At 40.5% G+C, this 18768-nt stretch overlaps 1 protein-coding gene across 3 annotated transcripts in view; it reads left to right on the top strand.

The window, feature by feature from the left end:
- Window positions 1-16686, top strand: part of CPSF7 (cleavage and polyadenylation specific factor 7) — a 28628-nt gene extending 11942 nt beyond the window's left edge. Inside the window, exons 4-9 of one of the 3 annotated variants that reach the window (XM_077460829.1) lie at window positions 5075-5220; window positions 6490-6922; window positions 10425-10540; window positions 10635-10782; window positions 13872-14012; window positions 15820-16686. In XM_077460829.1, the coding sequence (XP_077316955.1) occupies window positions 5075-5220; window positions 6490-6922; window positions 10425-10540; window positions 10635-10782; window positions 13872-14007 (979 nt within the window). In that variant the 3' untranslated portion in view covers window positions 14008-14012; window positions 15820-16686. Of the gene's footprint in view, window positions 1-5074; window positions 5221-6489; window positions 6923-10424; window positions 10541-10634; window positions 10783-13868; window positions 14013-15819 lie in introns of all 3 variants that reach the window. The other 2 variants (XM_077460828.1, XM_077460827.1) reach the window with 2 other exon arrangements.
- The last annotated feature ends 2082 nt before the right edge of the window (window positions 16687-18768 follow it).

Genomic DNA, 18768 nt, shown 5'->3' with positions numbered 1-18768 from the left:
AAAAAAAGAAAAAGAAATAATAAAAAAAAATTGATGTGGTTTACTATAGCTTTATATCATTCTCACCTGATTGTCCTATGAGGCTGCAGGACCCCTGACCCTCTATCTAAACAGTGCCGATTGGCCTTGTGCTTATCACATGCACCCGCAGAAAAATAAAACTCTAACAATACACACTAAACTGAGAATGCGTAGCTTGCCCCGAAGACTCTGTTCTATCAGGAGATTGCTTGGGGACTGTGGAAGGAGGAGGATCAAAGAAGACATCATCAAACAGCCTTTTTACACAATGCAGAGGATTAACCTCTTGGGCACCACATTGAGTCCACATTGAATATAGCCAGCATGTTTTACTGATTACAGACAGATTTTACTGTTGCGGGTTTAGTAACACTAAGTCAACACTATCAGATCAAAAATAATCCTCAGTAAGCCGTTCCCGCAAAAAAACAGATGGAAATACTTACCTCTCTCTCTTCCTGCACTGCTGAAGAGAAAACACTTGGAGTGTTGATCCCCTACTGTGCTCAGTGGTTCCTCCCATTGACCCCTATATCACTACATGGTTCCTCCCACTGACCTTTACAGCAATACAGGACACCTTAATGTGTAGGTCAGTAAGGGAAGACACTGAGTGTTCCTGGGGAGAAAGAAGATTGAAATCTTCACTTTTCTGCCTTTTGATAGAGTAGTTTAGATTGCTTTTGACCTGACACTGTCACTTTAAATATGCAGCCCAAGCCACAGTGTTCCAAATGAAAGGATAAGGGCACCTTTTGGAGCACGTTAGACTTTTACTACCATATTTAAGGTGTAACATGCCTGTGCAGTGGGGGGTGGGTGGTGGGTGGATGTTGCCTCTTCCTACACGTGCTGTCACATTTTTGAATGAATGCGGCACAGCCACATTATTCATTCACGGCAATCGGTGAATGAGAAAACTAAGGCTAGGTTTCCACTAGTGTAACTTTTCATGCGATTTGGGACTAAAAAGTTGCATGACAAGTTGTACCCCATGATTTCCAATGAGAACTGTTCATATCTGTGTGACTTCAAAGTAGTGCCTGCGCTACTGTGGTCCCACTTTGATGCGATTTGAGGTCCATAGACCTCAAGAATGCACAGGTATTGCTTCAAGCCGTGGCAAAATCGCACGACTTTGAGGACCCAATAGTGGAAACAGCCTAAAAGTCTTGTCTGCCACCTCAGCAGACAGCCTGTAGTTCTCAGTGAAACTGCAAGGGCATTGATGATTGCCCTCATAGGTTATTGGCCCTTCCCACTTCCATAAGCTTTGTAACTGTCTACCCTTTCAGACGTATGAACAGGGGAAGCTGGAGGCAGTGTTTCGGTACAATGCTCTGCAGGCTCCTCTGAAAAAATAAATGCACATTTTTTTTTTCCTTTTAAAATTTGAGATGATTATAGGGCAGCACAGTTCTCAGTATGTTAAATTTTAATTCTGGCATTGGTAAAGTTCACCCATCTACTTTTGTCTGTGATCTGAGCATTGCATGTAGGGGAGAATGTAACAAATGCTCCCACTACAGATTCTTGCAGCTACCAATCAGATTCAGGCTGGTCTTGGCTTGAATGTGTTTAGTGATAAAGGAAGCCGTGGGAGAATAAGCTACAAAGCCAGGTTTCAGGTATTATGCTCTCTGAAGAGCGGTTTGGATTCTGGCTGCAGTGGAAAACAGAAAACTAAGATTAAGGTAAACCTAGTAAATTGTTTGATTTTTCAGCATTTTCTGGATAACAGTAGTTTGCTTTTCACTTGTTGCCTGAAATCATTCTTTAGTGGCAGCTTGGTGGTCAGTGAAATCATATTCTGAAATGTTATATATGACTAGACTATATACAGCACACCAGTATTCAATAAACAAATACATACTAGAGATGCACGATTAATCGCCAAGAATCGTTATTGCGATCTTGACTAAAGTGTTTCCCGTTTCTTTCTATGGAAAGAATTCTCTCTGCTCTTCTGAAGCTGCAGCCCTCAAAAGAAAGGAAGAGAAAAACTGGGTAGTCTGCCAAAGAATGTTTTGATTCTTATCAGTTGAACTGAAGTATAAACATTGTAACAATTTTGTCAATGGAATAGACTTTGTGTGTAAGTGAAAACATTGTAACCATTTAAACACCAAAACCTTTTTTCTGACATTTGTTGGTTTCAAGTTTAAATCATTTTTTATTTTTTGCTAGAAAATGACTTGGAACATATATATTTATTTATTATAAAATATATAAATACATTTTAGTAGACGCCCTAGAGAATAAAATGGTGGTTGTTGCATTATTTTATGTCACACTGTATTTGCACAGCGGTCTTTTTCAAGTGCATTTTTTTTTTTTTGTAAAAATTACTTTAATGAATAAAAAAAACTAACCAGTAAAGTTAGCCCATTTTTTTTTTTTTTTTTTTTTTGGATAATGTGAAAGATTTAACATTGCGAGAATCGTGATCTTTTTGTTCGACGCAAAAAAATCACGATTCTCATTTTGGCCAGAATCATGCAGCTCTAATACCTAATATACAGGATTCTTCTATGTTCATGGGTTGTATATAGTTTAGTCAGACTATTGGCACCTTCATAGAAGATTTGTGGTCCCTGATTAAATCAAAATTAGAGAAGAATTGGTATTCTTTAATGGTTACATTAGTCCAGCTTGAACCAAGTTAACCATGCATGATACATATGGCATCCCCCTAGAACAGTGATGGCGAACCTTGGCACCCCAGATGTTTTGAAACTACATTTCCCATGATGCTCATGCACTCTGCAGTGTAGTTGAGCATCATGGGAAATGTAGTTCCAAAACATCTGGGGTGCCAAGGTTCGCCATCACTGCCCTAGAAGCTGGAAATTACTATAGTATACACCTCTACTCCAATGATCTCAATTATCTTCTGGGCCCTGTGTCGAGTGACTGCCCTGCTGCATTGTAAACACATGAGGTCAGATGCTCGGCATGGACTCCATTCAGAGACTGATTCACATTTTCTCAGTGAATACAAGGTCTTCTCTGACTGGCCATGGTAGATAAATAGGGCAGTGCTGACTTTCAGAATATAATAGCCGAGAGAGGAGATTCGTATTGTCATCCTAAAGTGGAACTAAAAGCAAACACCCCCCCCCCCCCCCTTTTTTTTTTTTTTTTTTTTTTTTTCCAGTTTTGAATAGGGTGGAGATAGTGAAACACTTTTCAGTTTTTAGTCCTGTCTGTGCCCCCGGGTTTACTATTATTAGTGAAGGTAAACCCCAAATTTTGAGTTGTCCACAGAAACGTAATAGAGGGGAAAACTTCCAATGGGGACACTAGTTCTGGTGACCTGGGGGTCCTCAAGGAATTCCCTTAATTTGCAAGGATTGCCTTTTACTTTCTGTTTGGCTATGGGACAAAAAGGTGAAGCAAAATCTCTGCAATGGGACACAGATGATGAAAAAATAATGGGTTATAACCCTCCCTTGTTCTTTCCAAAATGGGGAAAAAACGTTTTGCCTTTAGTTCTACTTTTAGGCCTTGTTTGCGCTCACGCAAATTTTCCCGCCTCCAATTGGCATAGCAGGAGAATGTGACCGGCTCTCTATGGAGCCGGTTTACACATCGTCACAGCAGCTCCGGTGCGAATAGCACAGGAGTCCTGTGTGTGTTTTGATCTTTTTTTCTGGTCTGAATTCAGCCCAAAATTTGGGCTGAAATCGGACCTGAAACAGTGAATGGAGATGTACCGGACTCCTTCCGTGAGCTGCTGCGTGTTCTAGTGTGAACCCAGCCTTAAAGTGAAAGTTCAGCCTAAAACTAAAATCTTTGACTCTACTTTCTACTACATTCTAAAGGCCCACGCACATGATCAGACTTTTTGACAACAAACATGCACATTAGCTGTTTTAAGACAACATCCAACCGTGTGTACGATCCATCGGACAAACTTTTTTGATTTTCATCCGACTTTTGTTGGCTGTGCGAACGGACAAACTTTTGGCAACAAAAGTTTGATGGAGCAAAGACCGATCGTGTGTACAGAAAACCATAGGACTTTTGTACAAAGTACAACATGCATGCTCAGAACCAATGCAAAAGATCAGACAATACAGAAGTTGACCAAAGGTGGCAGTAAAGAGCAGAAGAATCATGTGATTTGGTGAAAGTTGGCTGAAAAAGTCATGCTGTGTGTATGCAATACAAGTCTTTTGTACAAAAATCCACGGGAAAGTTTGTACAAAGTCCGATCATGTGTATGAGGCTTAAGACTAACCTATCTAACCCTGTAAAGCACAAATCTCTATACATACCTTTTTTGAAGCCAGCCCGGTCTCCAGCAGCGGAAGCAGTGTGCAGGAGACAGCTGGCAACGGCTGGGAAGTGACATCACTTATACAGGTACAATGGGGCTTTGGTTGTTGTCTACCTCTTCTGCACATGCCTACACAGAGAAGCTGCCGCTGACAGCTCAGCGTGGCACTAGCAACTTCAGAAAAGGTATGACTAGCTATTTTTGCTTTTACAGGGTTAAATAGGTTGGCCTTAGAATGTGGCTGCAAGTAGATTTTAGTTTTGGGCTCAACTTCTACTTTTAAATCTCCTTTTGCCATTTGCCTTCAACAACAGATGATAATCATTTTTCTGAACGCAACAAAAATCAGTGCTAATTAGCAAAAGTTTCTTGCTGAAACAAACTAACTAGGTGCAACTGGATTTATTTTTTATTTAAGATTCTAGCTTTGACATGAGGGTTTAATTGAAGTGTTTTCATTTTTGTGTTTAGTTGTACTTTAAGGCAGTTGAACACATGGGGAGCAATGTTCCTTTATCCTCCATTCTCAAGCAGGAATGTATGAATTGCGTTCCCATAGCCAAAGAGGAGAGAAAAGGAAAAGCCTTTCTCCTGCCTTTCCATCGGTCTGGAGGCCACACAGAAATTCTAATTTAAGTCCATTTTGAGGTATGAAACATGAACATGTACGTTTGTGAATGTTACCAAATGCTTTGCATGCAGAAAACAAAGAAGAGATTTTTGTCTTTAATGTAAAAAGTGTGGATTCTACCTAAATGTTTGCTCCCCCAGGTATGCAGAAGTGGTGGTTTCCTCTGAGACATCTGCAAACCAGATTTTGGAACAGTTACCTCTCAAGAAGATAAATGGGGAGAAGCCTGATGTTCGACCAGCAAACCGCCAGAGCCTTTCCTTCTTCGAAGATTTGTCACGAAAGAGTAAGACCCTAACGGAACCCTTTGCTTTTGTTGATACCACCTTTTTATCCTGTCACGTGGAAGTTAGTGTTAGTTTTTGGCCTGTTTTTCAGGGATCTGCTGCCTGTATCCGTGGTTCATTTTTACAGTAGTGATACATGTACCCAGGGCAGCCATCAGAAATTTTGGGGCTCCTTACACAGCTTTAGGCCTGGGCCCCCTGGTTGTCCAGTAGAGCCGTGGAAGAATTTACCCCCTTCCTGACCAGAGCACTTTTTACAATTTGGCTCTAACTGACATTTGCGCGGTTGTACGATGTTGTACCCAAACAAAATTTGCGTCCTTTTTTTCCCCACAATTAGAGCTTTCTTTTGGTGATATTTGATCAGCTCTGGTTTTTATTTTTTGCACTATGAACAAAAAAAAACATAAAAAAACAAAACAAATTTCTTCATCAGTTTAGGCTGGTGCTAATGCCGTCATTAAGTTTCTGTGTGGAGATCGGATGAGCTGCTTAACTTCGGGGGGCGGCGGCTTGTGCTGACGGAAGTTAAGTGAAAGCGTCACATGTGGATGTGTATCTTATGCGGTTCTGGATGGTGGGGGGGGGGGGGCCCTGACCGACCGGGACCCTAGGGATACTCGGGCCCCTTATATGTGTAATGCCTGTACCCCCCTGATGGCGGCCATGCATGTACCTCGGGTTTAAATGTGGCAGAAAGTGAGAATTTCTAATCTAGTTACTGTCAATGTACAATTAATTTAATTATGTGTCAGATACACAGGGGACTAAAGGTATGATATGGAAGGAATGCCTGCTTTTGTTTTTAGTGCTCATCCCAGTGAGTTATAATCTTAAATGTGCTGGGGGCTAACCCCAAAACCTAGTCGCAGTTGTGAAGAGAAGATACTACAGGTCATTAAGCATACACCCGTATCCATCCACATGTCCATATAAAATGTGGGTTAGTGTTTTAGGTAGATTTATAGTTTCACTATTGCAATAAAGCGTTTTTTTGTTTTTTTTTTGGTATGTACATATAATTTGTAGACTGATTTGTGGGGTTGGAGTATCCCCACAGAGAAGGAAGTGAGTGTATTCAGACTTTCTTAACTTGTATCAGCATGGTTTCAGTTCTAGGTTCTTATTGATGGCACCTTGATTTTTAGTTTTATTTTCTTTCCTTTTTTATGTTATATATGATGAGTTTGAGCAGTGCTTCTTCCATTTCCTTTTTAAACATGAAGTCTAATTTCTGCTTCCGGTTTTTCCTCCTCATTTTTTCACAGAAATTCCTCCCAGAGTTAGTTCAAAGGGATCTGTGGACTCAGCAGATTTTACTTCAAACTTCAATGACTCTGCTCCTTCATTACCACATCCAGAGACTCCAAAAAACATAGTGCCCTACTTTGCACGGCCACCTTTCATGGAAAACCCTTCCCGCATCCCTGCCATGAACCTGCCGAGGCCCCCTATACCTGTTCCACCCCCACCTTCACCTGCAATGCTTCCTACGTACCGTACTCCCCCAATTCCTCCTCTACACTATCCGCACCTCATGCCCCCCCCTCCAAGGTTGCCACCTCACCTAGGCATGCCACCCCCAACTGGCGTACCTCCTGCTCTTCATCTAAACCCTGCTTTCTTCCCACCTCCGAGTTCTGTACTAGGACCCCCACCTGATCCCTACAAAGTGATTCCTAACCTCTATGGACAGGGAAGGTAAGTGGCACTGCATGGATTATCTATCAAAGACTTTATTAAGAAATGTTTATTAGGTTTGCACTGCAAGTTGGAGGCACAACTGCTGACATCACCCTAAATTTGCAAGGAGTGTGTTTGAGGTATGCTCTAAGGGAAATGTACTGGACAAAAAAGTAATGTTCACCTTTAACTGACTGAAATTCTACTGATCTGAAAATCTCATGAAAACTGTCTCTGTAAGATACTATAAGGTATTTTTTTTTCTCTAATACATTGGTACAGTCTGGACCAATGTAAATATATTTCATACATGGCCGATCTCCTTGGAGTAGGAGAATCACTGTAGCATCCTCCGCTATACAGGTGGTTGGTGGGACATAGGTTTGGCCTTCACAATGCCAAGCTAGGACCTGTTGCTCTACACTGGGCTCCTATCACAGGCATGCTCACTGTGATATAATCTTGCCCCAATCTGGGGCAAGATTATATCACAAAGCAACACAAAGGGTAACAGAGCAGCCATTGGTATAGAGGTGGAGCTGTGTCAGCAATCTGAAAGTTGGTTGGGCTGCAAGCTATCTGATGCTGGGATCTAAGATACAGATAGAAAAGTACTAATATGAAATTTTAGAGCTTTTATTGCTTGGCGTATATTAGAGCTGCACAATTCTGGATAAAATGAGAATCATAATTGTTTTGCTTAGAATAAAGGTCACGATTCTGAAGAACTTTTATTTTAAAGATTTCCAACCCCTTAACATTAGTTTATCAAACAAGATGGCAATAAAATAAGACATGAATACTCTTTGCTTCAATCAAATTTAAAGAAATGTAGTTATTATTAAGTTATATTAGGATTTTTTTTTTTTTTTTTTTTTTTTAATACTCACCAATACCAAAAGTTAATTTACAAATTTAGGAGCAATAAGGAGCAAATGAGGCTGGTTAGAGTAAATTAAAACTTAAAAAGGGTTTAAACAGAGAAACTACTTAATAAAAACTAAAAATATTTTTTATATTGACAAGGTTGCTTTAAACTGACTTTGTTTACAGACAGAAATTCATCCCTTTGATCTGTAAATGTATAAACAGATTGACAGATAAGAAGATACCTTTCTTTTTATCCTGTCTTTCAGCTCTAAGCAGTGTTGTGGATAAACATTGCCAGCTGCTTTTTTTATTTTTTATTATTATTTTATTTTTGAGAGCTGTGGGCGGGGAACTGCTCTGCAATTTTTACATGTATTGTGGAAATGCTGGATTAAGATCATGTGGGGGGGGGGGGGGGGGTGTCGAATGGAGATCACAATCTTTTAACTATTAATCATGCAGCTCTAGTGTATATATCCATTTTGTACAATAGATTTACTTTAGGCCTGGACGTGCATACAGGAAGGATAACCTACCCACAGAATTCATTTCATTTTGTATCCAAGTATTGCACCAGTTCATCCCTTTCACTCTTGACAATATTCTAATGATCCTTGAAAATACATGCTTGTGATGATGGCACGCTTTCATTGCTGCTTTGACTTATAGAATTACTGGAAAAAAAAAGCACCCAACATGTCAATCAACATGGAAGTACTTGAGACATGTATCGCAACTTTCAATCATGTTCAGATTGTTTTGGTGCGGTCTGCGCATTATTGTATGTGGGAACACCATTAACAGAACATTTTGGTTAGTGTACAGTTTTTTTTGAAAGAGCCAGTGAGTAATGGACATGTTTCAGTATCTATTAAAAAATAAATAAAAAAAAGCCATTAAGCACACCGATTTAAATGTGGTGAGGTGCTTGACTTTATAAATGCCAAAAAGTCCAAGTAAATGTATTTATCTTTTAAATTTTAGTTTTCTTGTGGCATATGTGTATGTATGCTGTTGTTCACTTACTCTTTCTGTCAAGTAGAAATGTCAGTATAGTGGCAGGAAAACCATTGAATAAAAATTCCCTTAAATGTCTTGTATTGATCAAACCTTTTGTGAGTTTAAGTGTACATTACCAGTACTGAGCTCAGGCAGGAGGGAAGACAGCCTCCAAAGCTCCGCTATAGCGTATGATAATACAAGTAAATAAAAAAATTTTTAGAGTAGAACTATGGGCAAAACTTTTTATTTTTTTTTATTTTTCTTTTTTTTTTTTCTTTCATTTTTTGGATAGAATAAGAGAGGGTTATAACCCCTGTCGCTTTTTTTTTTTTTTTTTTCGCCATCTCTGTCCCATTGCGGAGATTTTGCTTCACTTCCTGTCCCATACCCACCAAAACAGGAAGTGAGAGGAAATCTCTGCAAATTAAAGGAATTTCTTGGGGACCCTCAGCTCGCCAGAACTAGTGCCCCCATTGGAAGATTTCCCATCTATTACTTTTCTGGAGACAACCCAAAATGTGTGTTTTTTTTTTTTTTTTTTTTTTTTTTTTTTTTTTTTTTACTTTCACTTTTAATGATAATGGTAAACAACACAATTATAGGGTGAATCTCCTTAACGGGGGGCACAGATAGCACTAAAAATTTACAGGCGTTCTAATCCCTCTCCACCATATCCAAAACTGAAAATTAAGTTTTTCCATTAGTTATACTTTAAATAAAAATCAAGCAGTCCATAGATGTAAGACTGCACTGTTATAACAATTTAAATTGATTGTAAAGTCTTGTTTTTTTTTTGAAATAACAAACATTGTCATACTTGCCTGCTCTGTGCAATGGTTTTGCACAGAGCAGCCCCAATGCTTCTTTTCTTGGGGCCCCGCTGCCAGCGTTCATGCCCCCCCCCCCATCATCACTGGCTATGATTGACAGCAGCAGGAGCCTATGGCTCTCCTTGCTGTAGCTGAGCCAATGAGGAGGGAGAGAGCCTCTGCTCTTGTGCACATCGCTAGATTGGTCGCATGTGATGTGCACAGGAATGTAGTGTTTTCCATGCACCAGTGTGGACCTAGGTTAACAGTGGATATTTAGAGCTTGTATGCTACTGTAGAAGATAATGCAGAACTTCATAGGCCCAAACTGTTCTCCATTTGGTGTAGTAATTTGGCTGCTTTGTGCTAGCAACCCACAGTCACTTTGCTCAGGGCATCTGTGCTTGCCTTCATATGTTTAGTGTGTGATTTAAGCTCAGGTCACTTAGAATTATGCAAGGAATGTCTTGTGTAAACCACAGATTATCTAACGTTTGAGCTCAGATTATTAAATCTAGCAAAATCCAGTTGCACCCATTTGTTTCATAGTTGGAGTATGCTTTGTGGAATGTATTTGGGCTGCCATCTAATTTTATCAGACCGCAGCAACAAGGGGAAAATGTTTGAAGAAACTCAAATTAATAGTTAGGTTTTTGCATTGTGAAAAGACACTTATGCAGATTATACAATGACGTAAATTATAGTGTGTTGTCAGAAAACTCAAAGCAGTTTGTCTTTCTTAATGTTTGAAACAAAACAAAAAATTGGTTCTGAGCAAAAACTCTGTTTTGTTTAGCCGTATGTAATGTCCTTACAGTTTTTATATTGTGCTTTTACAGGGACATGAAACACCAGCAGCCCCCAGTCAGTGAGGCAGAGTTTGATGAGTTAATGAACAGAAATAGGGCGATTTCGAGAAGTGCACTTTCCAATGCTGTGTGCACGGCATCATCGGGTATTCATCACTTCCCACGTTCTACCTAATGGAGTAGTTTGCTTTATCAAAAACTGATTATTCTATTTACATTGGTGTGTTTTTTTTCCCATAGGGGATTTTACAAGTGCCATGAAGACATTAGAAACAGCAATAGCTGTCATCAAGGAATCTCGTGTAGCCAATGATGATAGATGTCGTGTTCTACTGACATCACTTCGGGACTGTCTGCATGGGATACAAGACAAGGCCAGCTCTTCCAGGTACTGATTAATACTTTAATCCTAGGGCAACCTATGCCTTTGTGAACAGAAGACGCTAGGTCAGCAAGTTCTTTTTGCCTGTTTCTAAACTATGCAGAGTTTAAACTGTACGTTACCCAAAAAAACGAATATTACGTTTGTGTGTGTATGTGTGTGTCTGTTTATTTGTTGTGGGTATCTTGTTCTTTACGGAGTACCTTTTATTGCCCGTTTGAATTTTGCTGATACTGACAGTTTCCCCTCTTGAAGATTGAAGGCGCTTTGCCTATATCTCCTTTAGTTAGTTTGGTTGCCATGCCATTTTTATTGCAGTGGTAGGTCTATGTCCCATTGCTGTAGGAAATTGCTCATCGGGGCATATCTGTTTGGAATTCGGGGGCCGCCATTGCGGACTTGTTTCTGAGGTTACAAGTTCTAGGCCTGTCATCCTTTTCATTGTATTTCTACTCAGTGGGTTATTGTCCTGGAACAGGCACATACATATGTGGTATTGAGACAGAGCAGCGACTCATGTAGGGATATAAATAAACAGCAACCCTGATGAATGAATCTTCAAAAATAAGTAAAAAATGTTAGTAAACTTTATTCTGTTTTAGAAGTCTGCTACTTAAAGGAGAAGTAAAACCAAAGCTATTTTGGCCTTACTTCTCCTATGGATCGCAGTTTTACACTGACCCGTTTTGTTTGCCTCTGTCAGCTGACGTCACTCAGCCTGTCCAGGCTTTGGAAAGATCCCCACTTTTCAGCCAAGGTCCACCCAGGTGCCTAGTCTGGCAGCTGGATCAGCCTCTCAGCAAGCCACTTAGAGACTGAGCCAGCTGCTCCTGCCCCCTCAGAGCAGGGACAGAACAGAGAGCCAGTGACCAACAATCGCTAACTTTCTGCTCAGTAAAGACAGAACTGAGCGATCAGCAGTCTTTGAATGCTTAGTTCTCAAAACCAAAAACGTAAATGTATTTTAAGTGATGGACCAACACAAAGTGGCACAAACTTTTTTACATATAAATATGTGACAAATATGGTGTGCATTTGTATTTGGGTCCCCTGAGTCAATACTTTGTAGAACCACCTTTCGCTGCAAGTCTTTTTGAGGATGTCTCTACCAGCTTTGCACATCTAGAGAGTGAATTTTTTTTGCCCATTCTTTGCAAAATAGCTCAAGCTCTGTCAGGTCTTGACACTGTCATTAGCAACAACATGAGTGGCCAGGGTGTGTGCAGAAGTTCTGCAGAAAGGCTGGCGGAATCTCACTTATTTTTCTCATCTACCTTGTCAATTAAGTACTTTTAGGTCTTCTGAGAGTACCTCCTGCTCAGAACCTAGAGCCTGAAGCCAGAGGTCATTTATTTCTTGACAAACCCTCTGTGTGAAGGTTTGCACCCACTACAGGTAGGGAGAGTGTACATCTGCATGAGTCCTCGAAAAATGTATCTCCCCTGCATTTGGCTGTTTGGGACCCCTTTTAGCTCATTGGCTAACCCTTGTGTGCGGAATTTCCGTTGTCTGCCCTTCTTTTCTCTACATGTGTTAGTGCTCTCGACAGTAGGGTCTTTCTAGGCTCCCTGCACACTGGGACCCTTTAATAATGTGCGAGTGGGAACTTTGGCCTTTTGGAGTTGTATTTATTTGCAAGTTCAACCCCCTCTCCAGAAGATTTTGCCATCCTTGATTGCTGCTATACCCTTGTGGTAGTCAGTACATTTCAGCATTGTTACTCTTTAGGGGACTCCCTGACTCTAGGTTAGCTGGAACCACTTGCCACTTCTCCCTCTGATAACGAGGACCTGAATTCTCAGAGCCCCTTGAAGGTAAGTACCAACTATTTCTCAGGATTTTGCACCTTATATTCATCCTAGTGCCGGTTTCTGGCATCCCACTAAAGAGGGTCAGCACCATTGTACTCGGCCTGACGTTTTTAAAATGACACTAAACTCTGGTTACCAAGAAAAAAAAATTAAATTCAATATTATTTTCCTCTAATCGTCCTCCAGCTTCCTGTTCGAGATTAGCTATGTTTGTTCTCAATGGTCCCAGTGCACATGACCCCAACTACTGTGCACTGCTCATTCCAAGCAAACAGTGATGGGGGTAAAAAGAGGCTTGGGAGGCAGAAATGCACAATAAGAAGCAAAAAATAGATTACAGGGCTGTTAAGTAGTGGATGTGCATAGGCTATTTTTGTAAAATAAGGTTTTGAAGTGTTCTCCTGTCTTGGTTTTTTCTTCTCTCGTTGATTTTTGACCGCCTTTAGCCATCTCTTGGTATATGGGAGCCGTTCTTCTGGACCACTAGGGCCCTACGTGACCCTGCAGTCTCCTAGGGAGAATGGAGTAGACTCTCCCGACATTCAAGGGGACCCTTGTTTGCAGTGGTGCCGTCATCCTTGGAACTTCTGGTTCCATATGAGTAGAGGAGAGATAATACGAGGGCTGCAACTTTCCTGTTTGCCAGTATCCCAGCCTCCTGTATGCAGCAGTATAGCTTGGCTGTTACTGAGTTTTCTGTATCCCTTTAAAGTGGATGTAAACTGGATTCATTAAATTTGAGCTGGGCACATATATCTGCAGTGTTTTCTTATCTCTATTCAAAACACTAAGTCCCTTGGCTTTCTCCTGCATTCTTTTATCAGCATCATTTCTGACAAGTTATCTGACACAGGATATAAAAGCAGCCTGAAAGTTGTGTTGTGGGAGGTTGCTTTAAATAGGATAGCAGAGAGCTTGCTGTGTCAGAGCAGAGATCTGCATATTCATTCCTTCCTTCCTTTGCATATGTGTAATGTGTGCCTTTCCTCCAATCAGCTGTCTTGGCTGTATGCCCAGACTTCACACTCAGTGTTGAACAGGAAGAGAAAATCTCTAATGTGCACTTTCTAAAGAATATATAAAGCCAAAGACAGCAGATATACATGTAAAACGTATGTAGTGGGATTTGTTTCATCCCTGTGTATCATCAGTTCACTTCCCTGTCTATTTGTGAGGGTTTATATCCCCTTCAATGAACTTATAAGAACAGATTTTATATTAAGTACAAAATTCTTTCCATTTCCACCAAGATGGGAGAGCTCATGTTTTGTCTTATCTCAGCAGAAAGCGCCACCGCTCCAGAGACAGATCACCCAGTCGATCGCGGGAAGGCAGCAGCCGGCGCCACAGAGATCCACACGAAGACAGATCAGACGAATATTATCACGACCGCCATCGTGATAAGGACCGACACCGCTAGTAGAGGTAATTTTTTTTAGTGAAAAACAAAACGTAGAGGCAGGAGGTGTATAGCAAAACAGTATATTGAAATCTGCTTGATGCCGTTTTGTTAATTCCTTGAGTGCCACAGGAGATCCTTTGAGTCCTAAGAATAAAAGTACACGAGAACTGTATATGCACGCACATCTGTGTGTAAAATAGTAATTTTCTTGGCCCTTAGATGTAACTTTGATGCAGTAAGGTTCCATAAACAGTAATAGATATGGCCAGAGGGGGTTTTCCCATGGATGTGAGACCAAGCTAAAGCCATTTCTTATGAAGAGAAGGAGCTCACTATGTGCCATGGCAGTGTGTGGATGGGCTCAATATTGTTGTAGCAATAGATATGGCGAACTGTAATTTATTTTAAATGTACTATGGTGCTACAGCTGGTAGCAAGCTGAAGATGCCTGTGCTGGCAGCATTATGGAGATCTGGTCAGCTTCTCAACAGAGAATGCAGATTCGCAGTCTTCAGTGGTCCAAGAAGCCCCTTCCACAGCGCTTCAGTTGATGCCCATTCTCTGTTCTTTTATTATGAATTAATTTTTTTTGAGCAGTAGTCTCAGCAAAACAACAAATTTAAAGATTTAAAAAAAAATGCTCAAATGTATAACTCTTTATGCAACCTGACTGCATTACAGTAATACATAGGCGTCTTCTTTGTGTCTTTGAAAACAGATAAGATAGCAGCCATAGAGGGAACCTGTTTATAAGGAATCAGCCAACTGATAGACATGCATTGTGAGAAATAGTAAAGTGCAACCATTTTATAGTTGTGAAGCAGAGTCTGCGTAATGAGCAAAAATGGCTGCCCCCATGTGCACCTTTTTATATTTCTAAAACCTAAGGTTTTTTTTTTTATACAGTAATGTACATTGATAACTGTGTCTTCTTTAAATTCATTGCAAACCACCCAACAACATTGTTCCCTTCAACCCCGATCCAGCGTAGTTCACGGCACTGCACTGCTTTCACAAAGAAAACCTCCAATTGGCTCCACTTCTTTCTGAGGAAAAACTGCAGCTCTATTCATACTTTTGGGACAGTCCTATGCTGTAGGACCTGTAGAAGGCTGCCTTGTGTTACGACTATCTCATATGACTGAGGGGGCTGTAGCACATATGCAAAGGAGCCAGCTGGAGGTTTTCTCTGTAAAAGCTGTCTGACGTCTGCACTCAAGAGGATGGGGGTAATTAAAAGAAAACTTCACAAGATAAATTTTGCTCTTCTTTTTTTTTTCTTTTTTTTTCTTTTTTTTTTAAGGATGAGTTCACCTTTAGTAACATGTTACATCTTTAATTAGGGTGTCACCTGTAGCATGTTATGAAGCACCCCATCAACCCTGAACCTGCTGTCACAAAATTGTTGTGGCTGTGTGGGACTCTGTCAATTCATTGACACTTCCTTCAGGTTTTTTTTTTTAAGTAAGCCCATACAGAGGTACGGGTGGGTTTTTTTTTTTTTTAAGTGATGTTAGCCTTTAAGTAATGGTGGAAGGCCTTAAAGTACAACCTCAACTCAGATGTTGCAATTACAGATTTATCTACTGGGGAAACCTTGTTTTTATATACAGCCATCCAGGTGAGGGGCAAGAGACAGGGGGAGCTCCAGCTGTGTTTTATGGTGGGCCACCAAGTAGATGTTGTGGTTATTTTTTTTTTTTTTTCCCATTTTTTTCTTTTTTTACTTTTTATCGGGAAACCCCAATTTATGACTTTGAGAAAACAACACATTTTCAGTATTTCATATGACATGTCTGTAATATCTAACCAGTTTTCTTTTTTGTGCAGGTCTTCAACATACTTCACAGATGCTTTTTTTTTTTTTTTTTTTTTTCCCTTTTTTTTTTTTTTATATTTTTAGTTTTAAATAAGAGACTCACATTTTGTTGTTGTGACATAGAGGTGATGCCTGGTCCTCCAGCTACAACAGAGACCTCTGTTACTGCAGCCCCTAATGGATTTATTCCATTTCATGCAGGGACCAACCTTTCTCCTGTAAAGCACAGCTCTCTTCCTGTTCCCGACCAACAGTCTCGCCTAGACACCTTTTACAGCACCGGCCCATTCTGATGAATTTTCTTTGCTATTGTTGAATCTCTCCTGTTTTCCCACCAGAAGTAGTGTCTGATCCATTGCAGTCTTCCCCGTGTTTTAGCTTTGCCTTGTTGCATTATTGGACACGTCAAGGGATTGTCTTTTTTTGAGTGAAGCTAACATCTGTACAGTGATGTACTTAACCTTCATCTGTCCTGTAAATGCTCTGTATGCCTGGCCTTTTTTCATGGGCTGGTCAGACTGTTGTGAAACGTGCAGGCAAGGATGCCTGTTGTGTTGTGGGTGGGGATACCTAATGTGTTGAAGCAGAACTCATCTCCCTGTGTTAACCATTCACCATCCCATCATGAGTTTTATATGGAGGGGACTGCATTTACCAATTTGCTATGGACTGCAGATAGGAGAGGTGGCTTCGGTGGTCGATCTAACAGTATATATTTTTTCTTATATTTGAAAACATCCAAATTTTTAGTTGCTCATATATTGAGGGGTGTAAAGACAACGCACTGGACAGCATCTGCAGGGAATTCACCCTTCCCATTGACACTCGATTGCTCCTCCTTGAAACTGCGAATAAACTTGATAAAGGTGTCACTCTTTTACCTGAGTCTGTCTTTTATTTCAGTTTTGCTGTGTCTATGATGTAGTTGTGTGCTAATGTGAGTGTCATAATATGATGAAAACTGTTGCTTGAAAAAAAATAATACTCAAAGTGGTTCTAAAGGTTTTTTTTTTTTTTTCTTGCCTTAATGCATTCTATGCATTAAGGTAAAAAGTTCTGTGTGCCGCTTCCCCTATACTTACCTGAACCTGATCTCGATTCAGGGCTGTGCCTAAGAGCAGTGGCTCTCTCTGCACTGGCAATGGAGGCAGGAGCCATTTGCTCCCGCTGCTGTCAGCCACAGCCAGTAAACGGGTGGTGGGGCCAGGGCCCTCACGAGCACCTCCGTAGCACTTAGAATGTGGGTGGAGCCAGGAGAGCTTGTGAAGGACCCCAAAAGAGGAGGACCTGCTTTGTGCAAAACCGTAAGTGGTAACAAGTTTATCATTTTAAAGAAAATTCCTTTAGAATCACTTTAAGTGTATGTAACACACACACACACACACATTTTTTCTGGATGGTGAGGGGTTTGAACCCCTGTCACCATAACTAGGACTTAAAGTAAGGGAGAATCCAAAATTTTGAGCAGAAATGAAGGGGATCTCTTTCAACATGCATGCTTGACCACTTTGGAAGGATTTTCTTTCATTCATTCCTTGTTTTGCCTACAGGTTATAATGAAGGGATATCTCTCAAATATGACACTGAAAAAAAACGGGTTTTAACCATTTCTTCCTGTTCCAAAATGGGAAAATTTGGATTTAGATATAATAGATGGAAATGCCCACTGAATGATATTTAGTTGCCCAAGGCCCTTTTATACCATAAACAATTGCCATTTTTTTTAAATTATAATACTTTTCACCATCTTATCCTTGTGCTATTTCAGTACTCCTGATCTCCTGCAGACTCGTTTTAACCACTTGTGTCTACATGCGCTTGTTTCATTGATGGTTGTTTTGCATTTCGTGGGGCAGGTATTATGGTGGTGACAACATTGGACCATGCCTGTGTGATGTATATTGAAGCAGCACCTTGTAGTTTCCATGTGACAGGGTTGACAACACAGGAGTACAACTGGGAGATAGGGGCAGGAAGTTTTTACCCTGAAACAGGAAGTACCCAAACAAGGACCCTGTAGGCACAGTTATCAGGTGCTATTTTAAAGGAGGCTTTTCTTTAAAGTGGATGTAAACCCTCACATATACCCAGAGAAGTGAACAGCCTCAGATGACATTCAAAGATGAAAAAAATCTCCTTACTTAAGTTTTACATGTATATCCGCTGTCTTCAGCTTTATATACTGTTTAGAAAGTTCATATCCAGTTAGAGATTTTCTCTTCCTGTTCAGCACTGACTGTGAAGTCTAGGCATACAGCCAAGATTGCTGATTGGAGGAAAGGCACACACACCCTCTTCAAATAGGCAGAGACTCTCAGAGCTGTTCTGTGAATAGCTTAGCTGTCTGCTAATCTATTTATAGCAACCTCCCCAACACAAATTTCAGCCTGCTTTTATCTCCTCTGATGGAGAACTTGTCAGAAGTTATCAGGGTGATAACAGAAGGAGCAGGAGAAAGCCCAGGGGAGGTAGTGCTCTTGAGAGATAAGAAAACACTGCAGATATGTGCCCAGCTCAAATTTCATTAATCAGGTTTACATCCACTTTAAACCTATTGGAACTGACCTTTGAAATGCTTTTAACATGTATATGATATTTTAGTGCTTGGGTTTACATTTGCTTAAAGGCTTGATTCACACTAATGCAACTTTTGATGCATTTTGCAGAAATGCAGGGATTTATTTTTTTTTTTTTTAACATGGGTTCCTATGGAACACGTTCACATCAATACATTTTGAGTTTTTGGAAGGGGTCAGGGACTTTTTCCCCGCAAAATGCAGCGTTTTGCATGTAATAGACTTCAGTGGACCCACATCCAAAATGCAAGTACTGCTTTTTACCGTGAATTTGCCACGTTTTGTGTATTTTGCATTTATATGTGTACACTTGCGACGTCACCACCTGGGGCATCATGGGTCTGTGGCCTCCGGGTGATGTCATCCGATGGCCACGCCCCATAG

Source organism: Lithobates pipiens, unplaced genomic scaffold (genome assembly GCF_037356315.1).
Source record: "Lithobates pipiens isolate NorthernLeopardFrog02 unplaced genomic scaffold, aLitPip1_a1.2 Scaffold_10, whole genome shotgun sequence".
Taxonomy (NCBI): Eukaryota; Metazoa; Chordata; class Amphibia; order Anura; family Ranidae; genus Lithobates; species Lithobates pipiens.
The sequence above is the reverse complement of the archived record's forward strand: the minus strand, read 5'-3'. Positions and strand labels throughout refer to the sequence as shown.